This window comes from Pseudorca crassidens, chromosome 1 (assembly GCF_039906515.1).
Source record: "Pseudorca crassidens isolate mPseCra1 chromosome 1, mPseCra1.hap1, whole genome shotgun sequence".
NCBI classification, from domain to species: Eukaryota; Metazoa; Chordata; class Mammalia; order Artiodactyla; family Delphinidae; genus Pseudorca; species Pseudorca crassidens.
The window spans coordinates 107,202,159-107,227,849 of NC_090296.1; the positions used below are offsets into that span (position 1 = coordinate 107,202,159).

General features: G+C 46.8%; 1 protein-coding gene across 2 annotated transcripts in view; it reads left to right on the forward strand.

Annotated features, from left to right (window-relative positions):
* The window catches only part of LIPC (lipase C, hepatic type), a 174,744-nt gene that overhangs the window by 136,589 nt on the left and 12,464 nt on the right, over positions 1 to 25,691 (forward strand). For both annotated transcript variants that reach the window (XM_067748251.1, XM_067748243.1), the window contains 5 exons: positions 9,202 to 9,389; positions 13,033 to 13,215; positions 13,776 to 13,893; positions 16,164 to 16,397; positions 18,727 to 18,972. In XM_067748251.1, the coding sequence (XP_067604352.1) occupies positions 9,202 to 9,389; positions 13,033 to 13,215; positions 13,776 to 13,893; positions 16,164 to 16,397; positions 18,727 to 18,972 (969 nt within the window). The remainder of the gene's footprint in view (positions 1 to 9,201; positions 9,390 to 13,032; positions 13,216 to 13,775; positions 13,894 to 16,163; positions 16,398 to 18,726; positions 18,973 to 25,691) is intronic.

The window sequence follows — 25,691 nt, forward strand, 5'->3', positions numbered from 1 at the left end:
AACCCCTCCAAAAACTTCCCTTTGCCTTTTCCATCCCCAGGCCCCAGGAAACCACTGATCTGCTCTCTGTCACTATAGTTTTGCCTTTTCCAGAATGTCATATAAATAGAATCACACAGTATGCAAGCTTTTAAGCTGGGCCTCTTTCACTTAGTGTAATGCATTTGAGATTCCTCTACACTGCTGTATGTATCAGAAATGTGTTTCTTTCTGTTGCTAAGTAGTATTCCTATTATTATATAGTATTCCTAAGTAGTATTGCTAAGTACATTCCATGGATATATCACAATTAGTTTATCCATTTATTAGTTGATAGGTATGGGTTGTTGCTAGTTTGTGGCTATTATGAATAAATCTTCTGTGAACATTTGCATCTTTGCATAGACATTTGTTTTAATTTCTATGGGGTAAACTCCTAGGTTTGGAATTGCTGAGTCTTATGGTACATGTGTATTTACCTGTATAAGGAACTGCCAAGTGGTTTTCCAAAGGGGCTACAGTATTATGCAATCCCACCAGAAATAAATGAATCGTTCTTGTTGCTCCACATCCTTGCCAGCACTAGGTGTTGTCAGTCTTTTTAATTTTAACCATTTTAGAGGGGGAGAGGAGAGGTGGTATCTCATTAAGTATTTTGCCCAAGGTCACAAAAGTAGTAAGTATTGGGAATGGACCTCAAACCCAAGCCACATGGCTCCTGGTCTGGGGGCCTAACCACTACATTTGACAATCCTTGCTCTACTGACGAAAGTTTCAGTGTGAGCAAAACCAGACCTAGATCCTGCTTTCTTGGAGCTTACCACCAAACTGGGGAGATAGATATTTATGTAATGACTATTCAATAGAAAATTACAACTACAAAAACACCTAAAAGAACAAATAATAGGGAGATGTGACCAAGTCAGGACATTTCCCCTGAGGAAATGAAGATAGAGTTTACATTTGGAGAAAGAGTGATGTTAGCTAAGCAAATGGGGAAGACAGCAGAGCATGTCAGGGCAGGGGACCACACAAAGACCAGGCAGGAAGGAACATTGTACCTCTGCATTTTTATCATCTTTTCTCTTTTCATTTATTCACTCAATTGCCCTTACACAAATTAAGGTGGCCAACTCATCCTGGTTTGACAGGACAATTGGTTACCCTACCTTGAACTGATCCAGAGTGGAATATGCCCAAGACCTTGGAACCACTTTAGGGAAGTAAGCCCCCATATCCCCAGAGGATTCCAGTACAAATGGAAAGCTCTTCTGGATGGCATACTTTTTCATAATCAGATTTCTTGAAAGAAAAAAAAAATTCTGACTTAGCCAGGGGAGTACAGCCTAAGAAGAAATTTTGGAGGAAAAAAAAAAACTTTCCAACAAGAAAACACAGCCTCTATTTACCTTCTTTACTGGAATCCACAAAAGGAGAAGCTGTAGTCTAAGGCTACAGGATGGCCAGCAAAATCAGGCCAAAAGAGACAAAGAAAACAGAATAAATCAGATTTCTGAAAACGGCTTTCCTTCCATATCTTATCTCATCACCTTATATGACAACAAAATGGTGAAAAGAAGAAAGCAAAAATAAACAAACAAAAAGAACAGGTGAAACAGGAATGCAAAAGAGAATGGGAAGATGGCAACCTCCTAAAGGTAATAAATTACTTCAGCAATTCTAGACCCCAAAGTTTTTTAAAGAACAGCTATAAAATAAATTCATTCAAGGCAAACTTAGGAATTTCAGCTGAGTTCAAAACAGTATTCTACAGGGAACTATATTCAATATCCTGTGATAAACCATAATGGAAAAGAATATGAAGAAGAATGTATATATATGTATAACTGAGTCATTTTGTTGTACAGCGGTAATTAACACATTGTAATTCAACTATATTTCAATAAAAAATAAATTAAAAAAAATAAAATAATATTCTAATGACCTGAAAAATTACTACAGCCATATAAATCACCTCATAGGAGCAATTTATGCCTTGGGTCATTTGGGTTCAATATTACAGTGCAGTGATGCTGGGGTGTCACAAAGATTAGTAACTATATTGTCCAAATTGAGAAATCCAGGCATAGAAATATTTTTAAGATAATAAGTAAATGAGAGGGTGGGATGTTCAGGTCAGGGCAAAATTCAAGATGGCAGGAGTGGGAGAAGCACTGCTCACCTGGCCTTTGGTAGAATCTGCTTATCACCCCAAATCAACAACAGCTAAGAGCTAAATCTGTGAAGACCCAGTAGGGACTAAATTCTTATTCAAGTTTTTCCATCCTGCTGTAGTTCTAGAAATTCTGAAGTCCGTGTTGGCCACGTACACATCATAGGCCTGACCACGGCAGCCAGGGACAGAGCTCTGGCTACATTTATCTCATAGGTTTGCTCCATCCTAAGCAGAGGACTTGGCCCAGAGGATGTTCAGGGTAATCATGAAGTTATGGTCTTCCAGAGGACCCCTCCCACTAGTCCTGGGTCTGGGAATATTTTCAGTGTGTTAACAAAGTGAAATCACACACACACACACACACACACACACACACACACACACACACACGGAGTTAGCAACTTAAGTAAGAATGTGGGACTTCCCTGGTGGTCCAGTGGCAAAGAATCCGCCTTGCGATGCAGGGGATGCAGGTTCAATCCCTGGTCAGGGAACTAAGATCCCACATGCTGTGGGGAAGTTAAGCCCACGTGCCACAACTACTGAGCTCGAGCACTTCAACTAGAGCCCACGTGCTCTGGAACCCACACGCCACAACTAGAGAAGAGAGAACCTGCACGCCACACCTAGAGAGAAGCCGTCATGCAGCAACGAAAGATCCTGCGTGCCTCAACGCAGATCCCGCGTGCTGCAACTAACACCCGACGCAGCCAAAAATAAATTTTAAAAATAATAATAATAAATAATAAATCTTTAAAGAAAAAAATAAGAATGTGAAAAAATTTCACAAACAGCTCTGTGGCAGGAGGCATATTAATACCTGTGGCTCCTGTCATGCACTTGTGTCCTCAGCACAAGCTAGTAACACGGGTGGTGCTTGACAAACATGGAACTGAGCAAAAGCACCCAGCCCAGGCATCACAGGCAGAAGACAGGTCCTGACTCCTATCGGGGCCTTTTACTGCAGAATCCCTGGTTCTCCCCTAAGCCAGCTCAGTCGCCTGCAGTCATCCACCTAATGATGTCCTTACCCCAAAGAAAATGAAATAATTTATTCTTGTATGAAATTTTAGGAACCCTCAAAGCTGGTGGCTGACTTAGGAATAGAGAAATCACTTGCTGCAAGGAATCTAATATTAGAAATGTAATGGTTGCACCCAGCTTTTCCTTCTAATTCTGAGGAAGTTTTGCTGTCCCAGGAAGTTGCTGTCATGCAGAGGGCAACCCCAAGCTTCTCCAGCCCATCAACTTGCTTTCCAGGTTATAGGGGCTGACTCCCTCTGAAGGCTTCGACTGCCTACCTTAGTTGATATTCTCCCTCGCAAAATCACAGCCTTATCTCCAGATTCTTATCATTGGTGTGTCTTTAGCTCTTCTAAAGACATGAGAAAAAATGACAATTTCAGAAGACATGCCTGAAGAAGGAAAAGCTCCTATCCGATACAATTAGGACACATTTCCTCACTCATAATGCAATCACTGGATTTACTAACCGCTTACTCACGAGTTGTGAGGTTTAAATAAGTTCATACAAATAAGACTGCTAGAAAAGTGCCTGGCACAGAGAAAGCACTCAATAAATATTAGCTTTAAAAGTGCTGAATATCAATTTGGATATATATGCCTATATAAAGAGATATAAATAAGATCACCCCTAAGAAGCAAATGATTCTACTTTGGGGAATCTTTACTAAAAAACGCTCATAGATTCAGACAAAGATTTATTTATAAAGATGGTTATCAGAGCATTGCTAGTAATAGGAAAAAAAAAGAAAACAGGAAACAACCTAAATGTCCAACAATAATGAAACAAACTATGTCACTTTTTTTTTAATACATTTATTTATTATTTATTTTTGGCTGCATTGGGTCTTTGTTGCTGCAGGCTTTTCTCTAGTTGTGGTGAGCGGGGGCTACTCTTCGTTGCGGTGCATGGGTTTCTCATTGCAGTGGCTTCTCTTGTTGCAGAGCACCGGCTCTAGGCACGCGGGCTTCAGTAGTTGTGGCACGCAGGCTCAGTAGTTGTGGCACACGGGCTTAGTTGCTCCATGGCAATGTGGGATCTTCCTGGACCAGGGCTCGAACCCGTGTCCCCTGCATTGGCAGGCGGATTCTCAACCTTTTCACCACCAGGGAAGCCCTATTCCACTTTTCAAAACCATGTTTTTAAAGAATTTCTAATGCTGTAAGAAAATTATCATTACAGGTAAAGAGGGATATAAAACCATTCACATAATATGATCTCAATTATAGACACCCCAAACAAACATCTATGAAACAAATATCTCCATAAGAATAGATTGGAAGGAAATACTCCAAATATTACTTGTGTGTTTTTCTGAGTAGTGAGATTCTTTATTCATTTCAGCATTTTTCAGATTGTATATCTACAATGAACATGTATTAATTCTACATAGAGACAAAATAAAAAAGTTAAGAGTCTATTACCATATCACAACTAATACAAAAACAACTGTGAGTTCTCAGACTAAGTCAGTGGCAGGGGGCAGAGAAGATAACCCTGAGACTGTGTCCTCAGAATTTGGTGACCCTAGTGGGTTACCAAGGAGACAGAGAGGGTATTCCAGGACAGCTCTTAAGCTTTCTAGCTTGAGCAAGCATGGACAAATGATGGTGTCACAAACCACAATAGGAAATGTAGAAAGAAAGGAAGAAGAAGGTTGGGAAGAAAGAAAATAAATTCACTTTGGCCTCACTGGGTTTGCAGTGTCAAAAGCATCCCCAGGTAGAGAAGCCCTGTCAAGAGCCTGTTACGGGCAAGGCTAAAGCCTAGGAAAGAGATTTGGGTATACTTTTGGGTGTGAGTCACAGTAGTGCATCCTTGAAGCTGTGGCTTACCTGAGGATGCTCCAGTATTCTGTGTGTTCTGTGAAGGGGTCAATCAAACTCTGCTCCCATGGAGGCTCAGACACTTGGGGACTACTCCTTCCACCCAAAATGTGACCTGAAGTAGCCCTTGCCTCCTTCAGTCATAGGACTGCTGCTGGATTACAACGAAGAGTCTTACAGAGACTCACTGTGACTTAAACGCTGTTTGGTGCTCTGGGTGCTGCTTCCATTGAGGACTGCACTGCACTCTCAGAGTCAACCACATGAAACCTGCTACGGTATATTTCATAGGAATAGTATTCAAGACAGTGGCCCCTGCCTCATGCAATGGCCTCTTTTTACAATAACCCACGGGAAAACCATCTCAGGCCTCAGGACCAGGAAAGTATGAGCAGCTGGACAGCATGAATTCTATAACTCCTGTTTCCCTCTTTGATTTGGCCAATAGGAAGCTCAAAACAAAATCTGTGGCCCATCGTCTGCAACCTTATATGATCACAGACTGTGCAGTTTAGTTTAGGTTGCTAATCTATTAACATTTCTGTCTTTGTTGTTTTGCCACCTTTATTTTCTCTTTGTCCCAATTTCTTCAACTATGAATTTTCAAGAACCACTTAAAGTCAAAATTCTCCTTCCATGTCGTACCCACTTTTTTTTTTTTTTTTTTGTGGTCCACGGACCTCTCACTGCTATGGCCTCTCCCACTGCGGAGCACAGGCTCTGGACACGCAGGCTCGGCAGCCATGGCTCACGGGCCCAGCTGCTCCGCGGCATGTGGGATCCTCCCGGACCGGGGCATGAACCCGCATCCCCTGCATCGGCAGGCGGACCCCCAACCACTTCCCTGCGCCACCAGGGAAGCCCCCATGCCCACTTTTTGACTCTGTTTCTATCTCCTGGAGTTGCGCAAGAGGCCCTCTTCCCCACAGCAGCCCTTCAGTGCTCAGGTCCTCCACTAAATCTTATATTTTTAGGCACCAGAGCCCCACTTTCTTCAAAAATTTCTCCTAGATGTGAGCACTTAAAGAATCTTTCATCCTTCCAGACTCAACTGATGCCTTATCTTCTCTTGGCATCTTCCCTAAAGCCCCTACTCAGGACGTCACTCCACAGCAGTATTCACAGCAACCTCATGCTTTCTTTCCCACTGGACTGGGGACTCCTGATACACAGATGTCAGGCCCTATTGGCCTCCAACTGGTACCTAGTCAGGGCTCAGGGCATAATATAATAATATATGCTTAATAAGTATTTGTTGAGGAAGAAAATGAATGACTTAATTTATACACAACCTCCTCACTCACAAACATGCTAAAAGAAAGCCAAGCTCCGAGGAAGAAAAGGGAGAGCTCAGGTCTGTCCAGGTGTTTGTGAGCCATTCCATCTGACAACTCTTTTTTCCCTAGGACTCTCCTGGACAGATCTGAGGCCCCGGGTACTGGGGCCAGAGCTGATTCTCCCAGCTAAATCCAGGGTAACTGGGATACATTTTCACAGAAAGAAAGAATTTCACAGACCAAAAATGCAAGATGCTGGATGCTCCAATCTGTACTTATGTTAACAACACACATTTATGTGGGTCTAATAATATGCCAGGCATTGTTCCGTGCTCTTTACAAATATCATCTTATTTAATCCTTGTAATGACTTCACAAGATGGGTATTATATCTATCCCCATTTTATTTTCATGTAGGGTTTTTAGCATTCAAGTCAGCTATCCTGAAATGAAGGAAGATATAACTATTCAGTCACTGAATAAAAGAAAATTAGTTACCTTGAGCTCCAATTCATATAGGGCTGACAAACTGAATGACAGCCTTTGATCTGAGACCTGGACCCCACAGAATACCACCTCACGCACTAATCACTTATTAAGCATCCTCAGCTCTGTCCTCCATGAGTTCACAGCCTGGTGGAGGAAACACCACGCATCCAAACAAATAAATTATCTTAGGATCAGGGGACCAATACGGTGCTGGCAGCAAGAGGAAGTAATTACCTCTGGCTAGAAGAGACAGCTTCCTGGAGGGGGTGATGTCTGAGTTCCATTTTAACAAATGGACCAGAGGGGAGCAGCAGAGAGGGAAGCGAGAGTGCAAAGATGCAGGGATGTGAAATGGCAATGGGGGGAACTAGTGGCAGTCTGGGGTAGCAGGAGAGCGTAGAGAGGGGATGATTTGAGGGATGAGGGATCATCATTCAGGTGATGGACTTGGCTGCAATACCAAGAAGCTTAAAGATACTAACGGGTATAATAGTCATTTCTGTTCTAGAAAGATTCTTTGAGCAGCAGTGTGAGCAAGGGTGGTGAGATTAAACAGAGAGAGACCAGTTAGGAAGCTGTGGCAATAAACCAAGCAAGAAACAGTGTGCACCTGAGCTAGGGCACTGGATTCTAGGGATATTTGGAAACCTGAAGCTTTGGACTGATTGGATGGCTGCTAAAACAGTATATGATGACACCCGGGTTTCTGACTTAGAGACCAGTGGGGCAGTGCATGCAATGAGCTGGGGAGCACAATCTGGGATTATGCTTTCAGGAATGAGGACAAGCTCAGATAGTCTCTAAGCTTGGGAAAGTCAAACTGGGCGACAGAAATTTTCTTCTTTATCTCAGAGAAGTTACTCAGATTCTCATTCTCGTCTCCTTTTAATAAAATATGATGCATTTCATTCTGTCATCATAGTGAAAAATCATTGCCCTCTGCTGGGAATTAATAACCTTTCAAATTAATAACCTTTGGATAGGAAAATTGGTTTCATTAATACCTCCCCTTGCACGTTGTAGTTTCATCATCTTTCTGTCCTGCTGTCCCCTGAAACCAAAAGCCCAAGACTTATTGTCTGAGAAGCCTGAATGACTTTATGCTCAGAAAGAATGATCAGAGCTCTTAGTAACTGGGCTGAGTTGAGTTCACTGATCACAAATGCTGGTATGGCCTTGTGTCTGCCCCTCAGCCGCAGGGGAGCCCACCCTCGGCTGGAAGGGACTGTGAGAGCATCCTCCCCCAGCTCTTGGTCTGATTCCTAATCTTAGCAGAAAAGATGTCACCCATCTTGGGATGCCACACCTGGGGAACATGGCGCCTCCCTCAGGCTCCACCCAGCTTTATCTCTGACTGACATCGTGGTCTTGACAGCCGTTGTGCTGCCTCAAAGAGTTGGGTGACTGCGCATCCTCCACAAAGCGTCTCAGAGTCAGAGTGAGGCTCCCCACAAAGAGAAGCTAGATAGCCTTTCAGGAGAACAACAGAAGGTGTAATCATAAAAGCAATCTTTTTCTCCCTACCCCACCCTCACACAGTCTATGAAAGATTCCAGGTGGATATTCATTTATCCTTTTCTGCTGAAAACACTTTAGCAGCATCTTATCATCTAGAGCATAAAGTCCAGACTCCTCAGCATCCAGGGACCGCCCCCCCCCACACTCTGGCTTCCCAGCCTTCGGCTTCCTTCCACCCACAAGGTCCCATGCCTCTGAGCCCTTACTCAGCTGTTCCCTCAGCTTGGAAAGCCCTACTCCTTCCACCCACTTACACATACACACAAGCCCTCATTCATCCCTCAGGGCCAGCATGAGCATCACTTTCCCTGGAAAGTCCTCCCTGAATGCCACTCCCCATCAAGCAGAATCCACCACTCCCTCTGTGACCCTCCCCGCCCCAGTCCTACCTGGTCAATGCAAGGCTACGTGTGAGAACGGGTTGAGCCACGGGAGAGAATGTGTAGTGTCATCAAACTAAGATGCTCTGTGTGCTGTCTCCCTAGCATAGGGATGTAGGGAATCGGAGTCAGAGAGACAGGGTCCAAATCCTACCACTTATTGGCATAATGATTTTGGGCGAAATACTTATCCTCTCTGAACCTCAGTCCCAATCGCCTCTCCCATATTCCCACTGTCCTGGAGTTACTCCAGTGTCTGACTGGCTGATCCTGTAGTCGCTGGGATGGCAGGATGGAGGATCTGGTCCTCTCCACCTCTGTGTGGGGTCCTCCTAGGTCACCCTCCATCATCTCCCATTCTGCTGGAAATAAAATGCTCTTTGGGCTTCCCCAAAGCCACAGCCCGTGCCTACCTCCAGCCCCTTGCAGTAACCCCGCTGCCTAGTGCTCTTAGAAACTTTTGGGTTGTCCCAGAGCTGGCAGAGGTGGGACAGGTGCCAGGTTAAACACTGTCTCCAATTTTATCTTCCAGAGTCATTTGGAAGGAGATCTCGAGCTGCTGAAACAAAGGAAACATCACAGGAGACAAGAACCAGATTTCTGCTCTTTAAAGAAGAAACCAATAAGGGCTGTCAGATTCGGCTCAATCACTCAGACACGTTACAGCAGTGCGGCTTCAACTCCTCTCTGCCTCTGGTGATGATAGTCCACGGGTGGCTGGTAGGAAACGCTGACATGCCTTTTTTCTCTCTACTTTCACATTTTCTTTTCTTTCCCTCCCTAGTGTGTTCAATTGTAACAAAAAGATAGGGAGCTGGTGATAACAACCTCATGCATAATACTTCTAAAGTACATTCTAATTTTCCAAGTGCTTCCCCACACATTATCTTATTGATTATCTCAATTTCATGAGTAAGCAGGGCAGAGAAAGTATAATTATCTCCACATTTCAGATAATAAAATGTGGCTCAAAAAGGTCACACAGCACATAAGGGCCCATAAGAGATTGCAGTTCATGAAGGTGAATCTGCATGTTTCCCAAGAGGAGGTAGGAAGCCAGAAGACATAGTCTCCCAATAAAATATTATATTTGTAAGGGTTAAATTCAGCTGCAAATAACAGAAATCCAAATTGGCAGTAGTTCAAATAAAACAGAAGTTTTTTTCCATTTCATACAACAATCCAGTATATGTAATCCAAAACTGAATAAACAGCTTTGGTCACTGAAGTCCTCAAGGACCCAGCTCATTCCCTGCTCACTATTCTGCTATCCTTAGAGTATGGTCCAAGATGGCAGCTAGAGCACTAGCTATCACATCTGCATCCCAGGTAGCACAAGGTAGTAAAATGTAAACACAAAAAAGTAAAAAAGCAGGGATTTTAAAGAACAACTATATTGAGGTATAATTCGCATTATACCATAAAATTCATCCATTTAAAGTGTACAGTTCAATGGCTTTTGGTATATAAATGTGTTTTCTTAGGTTAGCTTCCCAGAAGCATCTGTGAAATGCTTCCAATTACATCCATTTGCCCATACCTAGAGGGAAAGGTGGTTAAGATATGTAGCCTCTTAAGAGAAAGTGTAGCTTTTCAGTGATGCTAAAATGCTATTACTGTGGAAGAAGGGGGAAAAGAATATTGTGGGCAGTGATTGAAGTCAAACAAAAGTTTCCAAGAAGAAATTCTGCCTTACTGGTTTCTAGGCCACCCACGATTTGAAGCTTGGTTCACACTGTGAAACCTCCAGAGATCTGGGGTCTATTTCATGACTTGAAACCCTTTCCCTACCATCTAATTGAAAAATACTCTGCAACCCCCGTCTATCCTACCTTAGAGAGCAAAATGAGCCCATCGGCCCACCACCACTCTCTCAACATGTATTCACTCATACCCTCCACATGAACAAAACAGACCCCATGCCGGGCCTCATGGGGTAATGGGAACCACATGACGCCATGTGGGTGTAGCCACAAGGTGGGTTTGCCATCCCAGAAAAGCACAGAGGCTCTTGTAGCCTGCCAGCAGCTTCCTCCTAGGATTTAAAGGAGCCCCACCCTAGGGAAGGGCGGGGGGTGTTCCACCACAGCACAGGGTTGGCAGTGAAGGTGGTAGGGGCTTTCTTGCCCCTAGAGAAGAGACCTAACACAGATGAGGCCCTATAGGAGCTAAGCCATTTACATTAGACATCAGCTCATTTAATCCTCCTGCCTCCCTACACGGCCACTTGAGTTAGTCTCATCTCTCAGATGAGGAAACTGCAGCTCAGAGAGGTCAAGCAGCTACCACAGTCACACAGCCCTCAGTAGACAGAACTCCAAACCTAGAACCCTCATGCTCCAAAGCCCACACTGTCAAAGACTCCATTACCTCAAGCCTTTGTCAAGGATGGGTTTGGCAGGGTCCCCATCACACAGCAGGCCTCACACTGCAATCTCCTCACTGCAGCTCTCTCTAGCTAAGCTAGGAGCTCCATCCCTGTTTCTTAAAAAAAAAAAAAAAAAAAGCATGGAATTGGAGACAGTGGGTAGAACCCTGAGATGAAACCTATCTTAAAGGAAACGAAAGATCAGACATGGAGGGAGTTCTCTGGCGGTCCAGTGGTTAGGATTTGGCGCTTTTACTGTGGTAGCCCAGGTTCAAGCCCTGGTCAGGGAACTAACATCCCACAAGCTGAACGGCATGGCCAAAAAAAATGATCAGACATGGGAAGCTCTCCTGTGGGAGCGGAGGGGGTAAGGATGGATTATTAGAAGGCCATTGTAAGGGAAGAACATTCCACCTCTTTGCTTTAGCCAAAGGGACCTTCCCTTACAAGAGAAAAAGAGAAAAGAAATTGGATAAGAGGGAATGCATCCAGAGCAGAGCTCTGGGGAGGACAGAGCTGTGGACTTGATACCTGACTTGAGGTAGGGACTTGAGCTGAGAGCCTTACAAACAGCAGGGCCGGCTCTCCCTGCCTCCACTGTCACTCTCCCTGCCTCCCCCTTACCTCTGCTTGTAGCTCCTTCCAAATGACTTCTCTCCGCCTGGCTCAGGCTGCGACTTCTGCCTAGAGTATCCCTTCCCTCATCTCCCGCCGCACAGGATCCATTATATATTAGGTGCTCCAAAAATATTTGTTAGCTGAAGTAATGGCTGGCTTCATATCTTGTTTACAGACATGAAGATAGCAGGGTCCTCTTACCGGGATCCTTTTACTAGAATGAGTTCTTTGTTTTCAAAATCTTGTGCAGACTGGAATATATCTACTATTGCTGGTAATAATAATAATAATGACAACAGCAGCAGCTGCAATAACTAACATTTACTGAGTCCTCACTAGGTTCCAGGTGCTAAATGCTTTACATCTATTAACTTATCTCATCTTCACAGCAATCCTGGAAGGAGGACACTATTATTATCCCCATTTTCCAGACAAGGAAACTGGGCCACTGAAAAGTTAAATAACTTGCCCAAGGCCACTCAGCTAGTAACTAGGAGAGTCTGGATTTGAACCCAAGATGTTACATCCACATAGAAGGTACTGGGTAGAAAGACATTTATTAAATGAATGCATCTTACCCCAGACTCACAAGCCAAACCATCAGTACTGCTGTCCAGCTTCACCTCTGCGTTCTCGTCTTCAATTACACCCAACTTTCCTGCTCTCCCCAGGCAGGCCGCACTGCCCTTCTGTGGTTCTGCACCTCTGCACATGCTCTTCCTCCGCCTGGCGTGCCCTAGATACCCTCACCCACCGCCGCCACACTCACCGGCCCACCTGGATTCTTCCGTGAGCACTCCTATTTATCCTTCCAGACACAGCACAAACGTATTTGCTCTGTGAACCCTTCAGGAGTGCCCTGCAAACTGGCTCTCAAACAAGGAACATACACAGAACAGTTCTCCATAATGAATCAACCCAATTGTTACTGAGTTCCTACTATGTTCCAGCTCACAGTCCTACCCCCTCTAAGGCAAGCAGAACACAGTGGGTGTGACCCAGAGGTGCGGCAGCACAGGGAGGGCTGGGGGTAGCCCCCCGCGGGACATTTGGAAAGTCCAGAGACATTTTTGGTCTTCACAGCTTGGGGAGGGGGAGGAGAGGGGTGCTGCTGGCCTCTCTTGGATGGAGGCAAGGATGCGGCTAAACATCCTACCGTGCACAGGACAGCTCCCACAGCAAAGAAATATCTGGCCCCAAGTGTCAATGGTGCTGAAGCTGAGAAGCCCCAGGTTAAGCCCTTCCTCTTGGAGAGAAGGAGCCAGCATGAGCCCAGAGTTGGAGAAGGAAAGAGGTGAGCAGGTAGAGAGAGGGAGCTAGCACAGCACTCCCGCCTCCCTCCCGGGGAAGCTGATGACCCTGTGGTTCCACCCTCAGATGGAAGCCTCGCTGGAAAACTGGATCTGGCAGATGGTGGCCGCGCTGAAGTCTCAGGTGGCCCGACCAGTCAACGTGGGGCTGGCAGAATGGGTCACCCTGGCCCACACCCACTACTCCATCGCTGTCCGCAACACCCGCCTCGTCGGCCAGGAGATCGCGGCCCTTCTCCAGTGGCTGGAGGTGAGACCTGCCCCGACCTCCCTTCTCTCCCGTCCTCTCCCCTCCTCTAAGACTGGTCTCCTAGAGCAACCCAGACAGGAGAACTACTTCTGCTAAGCTCACAGGAATGGGAAGGCATGGGACAGAGACTGGACCCCCAGCGGTCTCTCAAATGCCTCCCTTAAAGCACTATTTTATAGAATCATCTGCCCCCACTACTCCATCCACTGTTCCTTTTATGCTCACCTCTTTGGATGTGCTAAGGGATCTAAACACACCCTATAAGCTATCAAACTCCCACACACATGAATGAGATCACTCCCGCAAGGCATTAACATCCAGGTAAAGATGGGCAGACAGGAGGCAGCATCCCCAGGCAGGGCCCCAGGTAGCTGAGCCTGAAAGGAAACAGGACGGAGTCAGCAAGGTGAGAAACCAGTTGGGGTCCTGAGGAGGAGTTAAGCACCTCACTTGTGACCAGGCACAAAGAACAGAGAGAGCCTAGAACAGGCTGCACCCACAAAGGCTTTTATCCAGGCAGCTCTCTCCCCTCCTGAAACCGTCTCACCGCTGTCTTCCAGGAATCTGTTCACTTTTCTCCAAGCAATGTTCATCTAATTGGGTACAGCCTGGGTGCACACGTCTCAGGATTCGCTGGCAGTTACATGAGCAGAAAGCACAAGATTGGGAGAATTACAGGTAACCACACCTGATAACGAACAGCTATAATCTTCACAACTGCACGGGGGCGTGGAGCAAGGACCTGCTTTTCCAACGGTCTCATAAATTAACCCACCCCCAGCTTCCTTCAAGCTGTATTAGAGTTCACAGGAGGACTTATAGCACTATTTATTTCAAACATGACCGCTGTCATAGACTGCCGTTCCAAGAGAATTTAGAGCAAATCACAGCCTCACTTCCTATTGCCATTCCTCAAACAAAGGTCTCTCACAGTCCTGCCAAATAGGTCCTAAAAAGTAGATTTTGTGTACACTTTTGTAGCAAAAAAGAGTTTATTTTCAACCTATAGTTTTAAAAGCCCAACGTGAGTTAAAGAATGACAGCCCTAAATTTGCTGTAACAGCCATGTTTGTACCTCAGTGTTCACTTTTGTGAAACACGTGGGTCCTACTCTGGGGCCTATTTGGATTGAGGGAGGGATCTCTGCACCAAAAACCTCACCCCAAGCTCTGTGCCACCTTGGAAATGCCCCTAGATACCCAGGAAGAGCTGAAGACACACAAGAAGGCCTTTCCTACCAGGCTGCCCTGACACAAACCTCATCCCCCGCTGCTGCCCCAGAGTCACAGTCAGAAGAACATGCCTCATCAGCCAAGTCCCTGAGGCCCACTGATTCCTACAGGGTAAAACTAAGGAGGCCCAGACAAGGCCCTTCTCAGTGTAGTGTCCCCAGAGCTCTCCAGCTTCTCCTCCCACTGTTCCCTTCTTATAGTTCTAGGCTTCTGTGACACTAGATTTTTCTCCACTCTACATACGTGCCGTGGCCTTTTGTGCTTCTGGGCCTTTGCAGTCACTTTTCTCTTTGCCTGGAAAACCAAGCCCTAGTCTCCCTACCAAACTCCTACTCATCCTTTAAGACCCATCAGGCTAAAACAATAATTCACAAGCGAGAACAATTCAAACAAAATGTAAGATGAATAACATTGCTGTGATCTTTTATTTTATCAAGAAAGGACATTTTTGGCAACTCCTTTCTACTATTACCATTCCTTCATAAAAGAAGAGATTTATTTTAACACCGAAAAAAGACAGGGATAATGGCAGACATTTAAACAAAGCAAATTTGTCATGATGAGGACTCATTTTCTGTTTTTTGTTTTTTTTTTTTCATCTTGCTGGTGACGGGGAGGCCTGATCCATGGATCAGTATTTGGCGCCCTCCATGATTTAACACTCAATAGCCTGGGAGTGAGCAGACCTCCCACACAAGAACCTTCCACAGAAGTCCAGTGAGGTCCTTCACAGACAAACCAGGCCTAGAAGGCTAAGTCAGAACTGCAGAGAGGCGGCACTGGGCCCAGGACCCTCTCCATGCCGGCTGGTGTCACGGGCCACAGCAGGCATTATTAGCCAGGCCCACACATATCAGAAGCAACAGGACCGCTAACTACTCTGTTGTCATCTCATAGTCAGCCTGACGAAGAAAGGAATATAAATCACTTCCTTTATTTGTAACTATGGGTGAGGGCTAGAGAGCAGGGACTGTCATGGTGCCCTGTCAATTCCTTCACCCCCAACAGTGATGGAAGCCAGGACTGATACGGGACAACAAAGGGTCCTCCAGAGAAGGTAAAGGAAGAAAGAGAAAAAAATCTTGAGTGCATAAATACTTCCCAGCTACCATCAGCCAGGAGCTGCCACTTGTCTCATGCAAACATCTCTGTCACTTAAGGAGCAGAGCTGTGAGCAGTCCTATTTGCTCACAACATTTTTCCCAGAGAACAGTAATGTCCCAAGGCGGTTCTGAACATTCCAATGAAATGACGTTAGTGTAGGGGAAAAGCCAGCTTGTTTAGGGAAATTATTGACAACCTGCAGGCAAATAAATTCTTTCTTTGATGGATAGGTTAGAACTACTTACAATAAGCACAGTGGGTTTTTTTATATGCAAACAGATGCTCTTGAAAGTAGCTTGAGAGGTACTTAAAATTGATTGGCTTAAATAAATCAAGCATTCCCTTATAACCTTATTTCTACCACTGGATAGTTCCTGCAAACCTCTTCTTCCCATAAATAATAACCAGCCCGTGTCCGATTTTTAGTGCCATGAATTACTACAGTTTTACTGCGAAAAAGTTATGGCAAGATTTTCGAGAGAAAGATGATGCCCTAGGATTTCCTTCTTCCTGCTAGCTCATGAATGTGTAATAACATGAAAAAGGTAAAAAGAGCATTTCTTCTCCTCTCCTGTTGCTCTCACCTAACCCTTCCCCTTGCTTTCCTGTTAGGGCTGGATGCTGCGGGCCTTTTGTTTAAAAGAGCTTCCCCCAGTGACCGGCTTTCACCAGATGATGCCAATTTCGTGGACGCCATTCACACCTTTACCCAGGAACACATGGGCCTGAGTGTGGGCATCAAACAGCCCATAGCCCACTATGACTTCTACCCCAATGGGGGCTCCTACCAGCCTGGATGCCACTTCCTAGAGCTCTACAAACATATTGCCAAGCACGGCTTAAACGGTGAGAAAGAAGACACTAGCCTACGCTGGTTTACATTCCCCACAACTGATGGGGCCTCTGGATCCAGTGGTGTCTAATCTGCAAGATTCTGAGAAGAGTTTGGCAAGGGTGGGGCCCCGGGTGAAATGGTCACCAAGTCCGCCCAGAGAGAGGGCTTGTGGGAGTAGGTAAGGGCTGCCGCTCCCCCCAAGCCCTTCCTCTTAACAGGCAGCGGTCCGTGGAGCTCAGGTGCTGAGGGTGAGCGGAGGGGCACCACTGGGAGTCCCCGCTTCTCACCTCCACTCAGTGTACCCGGCGAAGTCTCTCCCGGGGTATTAGCCTTCCTGAAAGTTGAGCCCTGATGCCTGTGGTTCTTCCTCTTTCTCCGGAAGCTTCCTCACTCAGGGGGCTTCCTCTATTCTGGGCCCTGTGATGATCCACTTAATAGATCATGGTTTCTTGATCCTTGGTCTCCCAAGAGTGGGAATAACTCTTCCAACTCCCGTGAGGTTTAATCAGCTGACCCTACAGGACATTCATTATGGAGATTCTTCCAATTAGATGTTCAGCTCTACATAGGTCCTTGTGACTTCCTTTGTCTCAGGGCGGAAACTGAATATGGCATTATCTGGGTTGCGATCCCCCTTCTCTCTCAAACCCTAAAACCAAAACATTAACACGCGCGTGGGTAACAGGCCCCGGATTAAAGAACAAAGATGTGAGCAAAAACCATACGCTTCCTTGGCATTCCAACGTTCTCATTATTGTAAAATAATATCCTGATTAAGACATGCCAACTCACTCTAAGCCAACTGGAGACCCCCCGACCCCCACATACCACCATCTTGCCCCAATCATCTGAAACTGAGCTGAGCACATGCTATCTCGTGATTACATCACTACCTTCACATCTCCTGTATCAGAATGACCTTCACACTGGATACTATCTCATTTTGGCTGGACTCCCAGCTTTCCACCCGCCCACGTCTGAGAGAACCTTCTCGGAACTTCCCCTTATCATTCCTTACATCATCTCTCTCCAGTCATCGCCCTCTAGTCACCAGCAGTTCCTGGTGACCATCCAGCCCTCTTCCCAGATTTACACCCTCCCTAAGCTCCACACAGACCCCTAGGATGGTGTTTATTAGCTAGTTGCCTGGTAAGTGCATCTCTGACCAATTACTGCCATTTTCTCTTTTGTGCTACACTTCAGAATGATGGAACCAAGGATATCCATTTACCTCGCCCACCCTTGGTATGGTTTTTCTCAGTTTTCTTCACCCTTCTGTTCGCAAGTGATCCCATTCTGGGGTGAACATGTTAACTTGGTCAGTTGGTAACTGCTTTACCATCCTCACCACCTCCTGGCTAGGTGAGCTTGAGTGAGTGAGTGAATGTCTTTGAAACTCAGTTTTCTCACTCGTAACAGCTGCCTCAAGGAGCTGTACTGAAGCTCTGGGGAGGCACTCAGTGTAGTACCTGCCGAACAGTGGGTGCTCAACAAATATAGCCCCTAGTGACCAAGAACTGAGATGACTAACCCTGGGCAAACAGATTTGGCAAAGTTACCTGTGCTCCACCTTCACGTGAGGTTCTTAGCACATCTCGTGGTGGTTCCTCAACATTCCTAGAGAAAACTTTACTAAAGATTGTTAAGATTTGGAGACCCAAAAACAACCACCCCCCGCAAAAAAAGGTCAAAATCCTTGGTACATAAACCTCCTAAACTTGTTTTGGGTTAGGCCCGTTCAGACCTGGTCACTGGGATATGTCCTTCTTGAAGCCAATCCCCATGCTGGTTGTACAGGCCAGTTATCTTAGGGCACGCAGTGGCTGCTTTGAGACAGAAGGCAGACATGGTGGGGGAGGCCTCAGCTCTCACCAGACCATGAGCCAAGTCCCAAGATTGCCTGGGCACTGGTTTACCCAGCTTTATTAAGAAAAGAGGCATTCCGCACAAGCCTGTTCTGCTAACTCACCCTTAAAGCATCAGCAGTTGTGCATTTTTAACCATTTGAGATTAAAATATTTCCAAAATGAATTACAGTACCCCACTTGCTTAAATAATTCAATATTTTCTTAGTGACTTGGGGCCCCTATTAAAACACCTACCGTAACATACAGGGTGCCCACAGCAGCCCCCTGGAGCCTGAGATTATGCCTCCACACTAAGTGACTGCAGGGGGTCTACCCCTTGTGTAGTGTTCAGTCAGTTATCACATCCACTGTAGTCAGCGGGTTGACCTGAGCACTTTCCTCCTCCTTCCTAATGTGCCGGTACTCTGCACTGAGAAACAAGGTGATCCTTCAGACAAAGGGATGATAATGTGCTTCTTGCCCTGTTTTCCAGCCATCACCCAGACCATCAAATGTGCCCACGAGCGGTCGGTGCACCTCTTCATCGACTCCTTGCTGCACACTGACATGCAGAGCACGGCCTACCCGTGCAGGGACATGGACAGCTTCAGCCAGGGCCTGTGCCTGAGCTGCAAAAAGGGCCGCTGCAACACGCTGGGCTACTATGCCCGCCAGGAGCCGCAAAGCAAGAAGAGCAAGAGCCTCTTCCTGGTGACTCGAGCCCAATCCCCGTTCAAAGGTGAGTGCATCACTACCAAACGTAAGGTAGATAGCTAGTGGGAAGCAGCCGCATGGCACAGGGATATCAGCTCGGTGCTTTGTGACCGCCTGGAGGGGTGGGATAGGGAGGGTGGGAGGGAGGGAGACGCAAGAGGGAAGAGATATGGGAACATATGTATAACTGATTCACTTTGTTATAAAACAGAAACTAACACACCATTGTAAAGCAATTATACGCCAATAAAGATGTTTAAAAAAATTTAAAAAAAAAAAAAAAGGTGCGTGCAGGAGAGCCTTCAGAAGGGCAGGATGAAGCCAGTTGTCTGAAGGTTCAGAAGTTCCCTGAAGTGTTTTGCTGGAACTACTTCAGGCTCTGTTATTTTAGTGGTTTTGACCCTGCACAGATTCCAGACCGTGATGATGACACAGCCTCTCTCTTTACCCAAGAATGTGGCTTCCTCACTGCCAAGTGCTGGAGGAGAAAGCTTGATACTTTCTGGAACAATCCTCGGGTTGGCTGTACTTCATCCAATATCACGGTCCCCTAGAATATTAGATCCAGAAGGCCTTGAGCAATTACCTTGACCACCCAGGTCTCATTGTACAGGGCCCTGGAGACTTCTCCAAACTCAGACTGGAACCCAGTGCTTTCATCTCTGCTTATGGCTTCCAGGAAAAACCTGGGCTCCACACTACATGCATGCTTCCTCATTTCCCCTGACGTTCGAGTCAGCTCGTCTTACAAGAGATCATTGTCCTATTGAGGCCCTCCCTAGAAGTTCCGCTTCTCAACCTCAGGGGAGAAATTGAGCCCCTTCTTCTTGCTGGGTTGAACAGGAGGTCAGAGAAAGGGCTGTGGTCATGATTTGGGCTGAAGCCAGCAGAGAAATACTCCACTAAAGCCTAAATCCTCCTGGAGGGAACAAGCCAACATCTGTTGCCTTTAACATTTCTGCCTAATCCTTAAAACAGCTCTGGAATGATTTAGCATCTCACTGTTCACAGCACATGCTCACGTCACCGGGAGGAGCCTGGTGCGGTTTGCTTGTTACCGTGCAGATGTTTGTATGCAGAAGGTGAACACGCTGTCAGTAGCACTTTGCCTTTGCACCGCGTTTTACACAAAAACATTACATGTATCCATCGACTCCTCGTGGTGCCCACAACAGCCAGGCGAGATTGGCAGGGTTAGCCTGGAAGGAGGCCTGGAACCCACGTCCCTCTGACTCCCAGGCTGAACACTCCCAGGTGTTCTGTTCATTACCACACTCCCAAGTTCAAGCTCCGAGGCGACTTATTTTTTAGGCACAGGATTCTTCTGTTTATCTGAACTTTTGCTCTCCAGCCAGATTTCCCTTCCCTGAGTCCCAGGAATGACAGAAATCAGATGGAGCGTCTGATAGCTTCTGAGAGCACTTGGAGCGAGGGCAGGATCTTTCTTCCCTGAGGGGCAGAGGGGCCCCTCAGCTGTCTGTCCTTGAGGGGTGGCGGCGGAACCCGTGGCACCCAGAGCAGGTGAGGGGATTTGGAAGGCCTCCTGCTTCAGGGAGCTCCCCCGCCGCGGGCTGCCAATTAGACACTCATTTGGGTTAACCAGCTCCTCTTTTAAATGGCAAAGCTGCCTGGACTGATTAAGCCTCTCAGATCATCACATTTTACCAGATCTACTTTAATCCTGGAATGTTAGCGTTTCAAAAAACTGTTCAACTCCACCATTTCACAGATGGGAAAACAGAGGCCCAGATGCAGGAGAATCATTTGCCCGGGGACACAAGAGGAATTCTTGGGGGCAGAGCCAGCATTTAGACCCAGGCCTCCAAACAACTAGTCTAGTGATTTTTACCTTGGTAACCTGCCCATGGTCTGTCTATGGGGGTGAGGGAAGGAGGAGAGGTGAGGGAGGATCTTGCTTTCTCCTTGCGGTCAGCTGGAAAGAAAGCGCGTCATTTTTCACCTTCCAGGGCAGGGCTGTGCATCTGAAGTGAGGGACTGGGTCCTGCCCGAGGTCATCTCCTGGGGGGGCGTGGAGATGGGGGAGGGAGGCGAGAGCGTCAAGAGAAGGAAGAGGGAAGAGCAGTAGGCACAAGCCAGGCTGAGTTCTTCCCTTTGCCCAGGACCCCAGATGCCCAATCACCACACGGTGCTGGTGTGAACTCACAGGGACCCCTTTCCCATGAAGGAGGATCAAGAAATCACATTAGGGCATCACTACAGGCCATCATTTCTTCTTCAAGCATAAATAGAGCCAGGGTAGGCAGAGGCCCTCCCTCAGGGGGCCCAGGGGAGACCAACCCCCTCCCACACGCTAAATGCTGTCCCAGGAAGACAGATGATGAGTCCCTTGGAGACAATGTTGCAGGAAGGGGGATCCCTTCCAGGGCCCGAGAGTGGGCTCTTGCCTAACCCTCGGAAATGAATTGTCCGAGGGGACATAACGTGCTGACAAAGCAAGAGACTTTATTGGGAAGGGGCGCCCGGGCGGAGAGCAGCAGCGTAAGGGAACCCAGGAGAACTGCCCTGCCACGGGGCTCGCAGCCTTGGGTTTGTATGGTGACGGGGTTAGTTTCCGGGTTGTCTCTGGCCAATCATTCGGACTCAGGGTCTTTCCTGGCGGTGCACGCTTTGCTCAGCCAAGATGGATTCCAGCGAGAAGGATTCTGGGAGGTTGGTAGGACACATGGACTGGCGTCTCCTCTCTCCTTCTGACCTTTCCTAAATTCTTTCAGGTGGTGGTGGCTTGTTAGCTCCACGTTCCTTACGAGGGCCTCACGTTGTAAGATAATTCACGCAAATGGTTACTCTAGGGTCTGGCCAGGGTGGGCGGTTTCGGTCCGTAGTTCCCCTAACAACAACACTTGGGTCTCTTTATCACCAGCATCTCCTCTTGCTCCAGGGATATCCAATGAAGATAAGATCTCTGGGGCCAGTGATATGGAGGTGGGACTATGAGACAAGACTGCCTGAAACTGGTCCGAACCCAAACCTCCAGCCCCAGAGAGATTCCAGTGAAGAGCTGCAGCCTGCACTGTGCCCTCCTCTTCTCTGGGCCCTCCAGATTCTCCCCAGATCCACCTCAGCCCTTCCAGTGAGCAAAGTCCTAATCTGCTCAGCCTAATTTGACTCACTGGTGGGGAGTCACATCCCTGCGGTCACATCAAGCCACCCTGGGTACAGCTGGAAATCATGCCCAGATGAGACTCCCACCTATGTGAAAGCGGCTACTCATGGGACGCTGTGGGCTGTATAATGCTACAGCGACCTATGTGGTCGCTGCTCACCTTATGTGGCTGTTTAAATTACTTAAAATAAAATCGCAAATTTGAATCGTCCGTCATACTAGCCACATTTCAAACGCTCCAATATGTGGCTGCCATATCAGAGAGTTCAGAAATAGACCATTTCCTTCCAGAAAGTTCTATTGATGGCGCTGGCATCAAGTCTTTAATCTAGGCCACCATAACTGCACCCTTCTTCACCCATCATGGCCACGATCATCTGTGACTGGGGCCCCCAGAGTCTATTTCAGTGGCCAACTCCAGCATTTGATGAATACTTATAGATTCGTAAAGGAACAGACTTGCCCAGCCCTGGTTACAGAGAACCCGCAATCCATATTTTTCAAGGACATCTAATTGTACTATATATTTTAGTGCAGGGTCTGGCTGGGCAAGATAAACATCCCCTCCCGACTGTAGTTGCACAAAGGATGACTAACTTGGCCCTCATTCCTCTGGCTCCCAAGATATTTTGACAAAACCATCAAAGGATCTGTTTTCTACAACCGTACGCCAGCACTCGGGTAAACGCTGAAGAGGACAGCGGTAGCAGAAGAGAACTGGGAAACAGTCGCTGAGTGAAATGAGGCCATTTATCGCCTACTTCCATTCTCTCTCTCTCAGGAAGAACTTTGGCTAGTTTGGGAGACCTTTTTTTTTTTTTTTTTTTAAGAGAAGGGGGTGGGAAACAAACCTATATGAAGTCCTGCTTAGCAAGCATCTTATCTAATTTAATCCTCATAGCAGTTAGAGGAGGTAACTGTGTGGAAGAGAAGGAAGCAGCGCTCAGGGGGGCTTACTCGGTCCAGACACCACCTTGGATGTGTTGCAACAATTATCTCATGTATCATTTAATCCTCACAACAACCTACAGACAGAGAGAGAGAGACAAAGATGGAAGGGGTGGGGGGTGGATTGATTATGCCTATTTTTCCAAATAAATAAATGGAGATGCAGAGAGGCTAAATCCCCTTCCCAAAGTCACACAGTTAGTGAGGAGCAAACGTAGTGCTTGACCCCAGGTCTCCCCGACTCCATGGCCTCCTAAGTGTAGGACGGAGGCCAGTTCAGTGGCAGCTCACTCCTGAGTCATCCCTCCTCTTGGGCTCCTCTGTCTGAGTCTCTCCTCTCTTCCCCATCGCCGCTGCCTGCACTCTCTCCCTGCACTCTGGGCCCCATCCAGCCGGTGGGAACTCGCTCCAGCTGATGAGAGCACTCTTCTGGTCGGTGAGATAACCAGCCAGACTGTGACTTGGGGAGTCTGTTTGTCTTTGGCTTTTCTCAGCTACTTCTTTGGAAGGTTTTCACTGATTTCCAGGGAGAATTCCAGAGAAGCAATGGGTATAGTCGAGAGAGCAGAGGCTTGGGACTGGGATAAGGAGTGTCCAGAATTGGGCTTTGCTGCCAACCACCTATATGACCTTGACCCTGTGGCAAAGCCGATGGGGGCCTCAGTTTCTTCAGCCACGAAGTGACTGTGTGTGGACCAGCATGAGGGAGAACCACTAACCCTGGCACCTGGGGGTGGACTCACTCTGCCCACTGTGCTGGTCAGTCCTGCATATAGGATGGTCGACACCTTCTAGAAGCCAGGCACTTTCACATACCATCTCATCACATCCTCACAACAACCCTGTGAGAAGGCTTTTAATACCTGTTTTACAGAGGAGGAAACTGAGCTTCAGAAAGCTGATGAGTGCTCAAGACCTCTTGATGGTACCAGGAGGCTCCTATCTCTCAGTCAGGGGTGCTTATTTCCATCCCATACACACACACAACACAATACTCCCTGGCCTTCCCACACATACACACACGCTCCCCCATCTCCACCCCCAGCAGAGGAAACTCCCCACAGAAGGGGCAAGCATCCAATCTTGTGACATCAGCATCACGTAAATGGGGCAGTACTGTTGAGCCCAAATTTAGTCCCCAACCTAAGTACATACGCGCACACACACATAGGCTTATAAAACCCCTTCTCGACTTCCCTTGAGCCTGTTCTGAGTTCATTCAACCAGCCCCTGCTAGTGCTGGCTGCTCGTACATTAACCCGCTGCGTAAGACCATCATTGGGCCTCTCAGTTCCATGATGTTCAGCCTCCCTCAGAGGCATCTGAGATCTAGGAAGAAGACCTTGGTGCTGCAAGAAAACACGAGATCTCATTCTTACCATCTCCATGAGAAAAAATCTATACATTCAAAACAAAAAAGGCCTCTTTGATGTTTGTAAAGAGTCATAATGTCTCCCAGGGCCAGTACCTAATGAGTCAGCATCATTTTTTCCATGAGACAAAAAAAAAAGGAAAAAAATATTCCCTTTTTATAAATTCCAAAACCTGGTGTTCACAGTGGCTACCTTGTAAAAAGAAACTTTTTTTTTTTAAGTGGCACCAGTGGGGTCCACACAAGATTAGGATCCAGGGTTTTTAGGGTATCTGAACCCCAGTCAGACTCTCTGCTGAGGAGAATCTCCAGAGGCCTCACATCTCTGCTCCAGGTTTGATTTTTCCTGATCTCATTCAAGGTTAATAGACTATTTCATGCTTTTCAGCTTTAAGACCTGAAATAATTTCTCCTGCCTGAACTGAGGAACACGTTGTGCTGGCCTCCTTGCAGTCACAGGATCAAAAGCATTTCCCTAAATCATTTTTTAAAATCCTTATTAAACATGCCATAAGGTAAAGTGAGAAAAATTATTCACCCTTTTTTCCTTCATCTTTGTAACAGCATCATTGTCCTGGGGGGTGGGGGGAGGAAAAAGAAGCAAATTGTCTTTTTTCTTTTTTTAAGGAAAAACACTTACAAAATCCAAAATAAGAACAAATAATTAGATCTGAACATGAAAGTCTCTTATGTATTTTAAAAAATTAATTTCAAGATTTCTCCCCAAAAGTGGCTTTCCTAGTGCAGGTTAAAAGGGATTCCTTGTGCTATCAATGTGTGATGGGTTTGACCATCACACTTGTGCAGACACAGGTGCCCGCATTCCTGCACAGCTGTGCCCTCCACAGCCCGCCTCACTCAGGCCGCTCACGGCTTACAGACCTTTGGAGGTTCTGACCTCCTGCACAGGTCCCACCCCAGGGAGACACTGCAGGACACAGGTAATTCTCATCCATAGGATGTGAGCGCTAAAGGGACCTTCACAATCATCAAAGCCAACCCCTTCCCCCAGAATTGTAGAACCATGGCATCTCAGATGTGGAAATCTGTCTCTTCCTACTCATAGTTTAAGAGCAAAGGAAGACAAAAACCCATCTCCAGTGCAGGGACGTGAAACATTTATCCCAGCTCGGAGGCTGGACATTCAGCAGACAGGCAGCAGGCAGGAATCTGCAGCAGTGATAGCCCAGGATGGATGTCAGTGGGTCAGAGCTGGCAGGCACTCTGTCTCGGTGGCTTTATCGGAGGCAGGTTTAGACTGTGGCTTTTCTTCAGGGGCTGTTTGCTCTTTGCTTTCAAA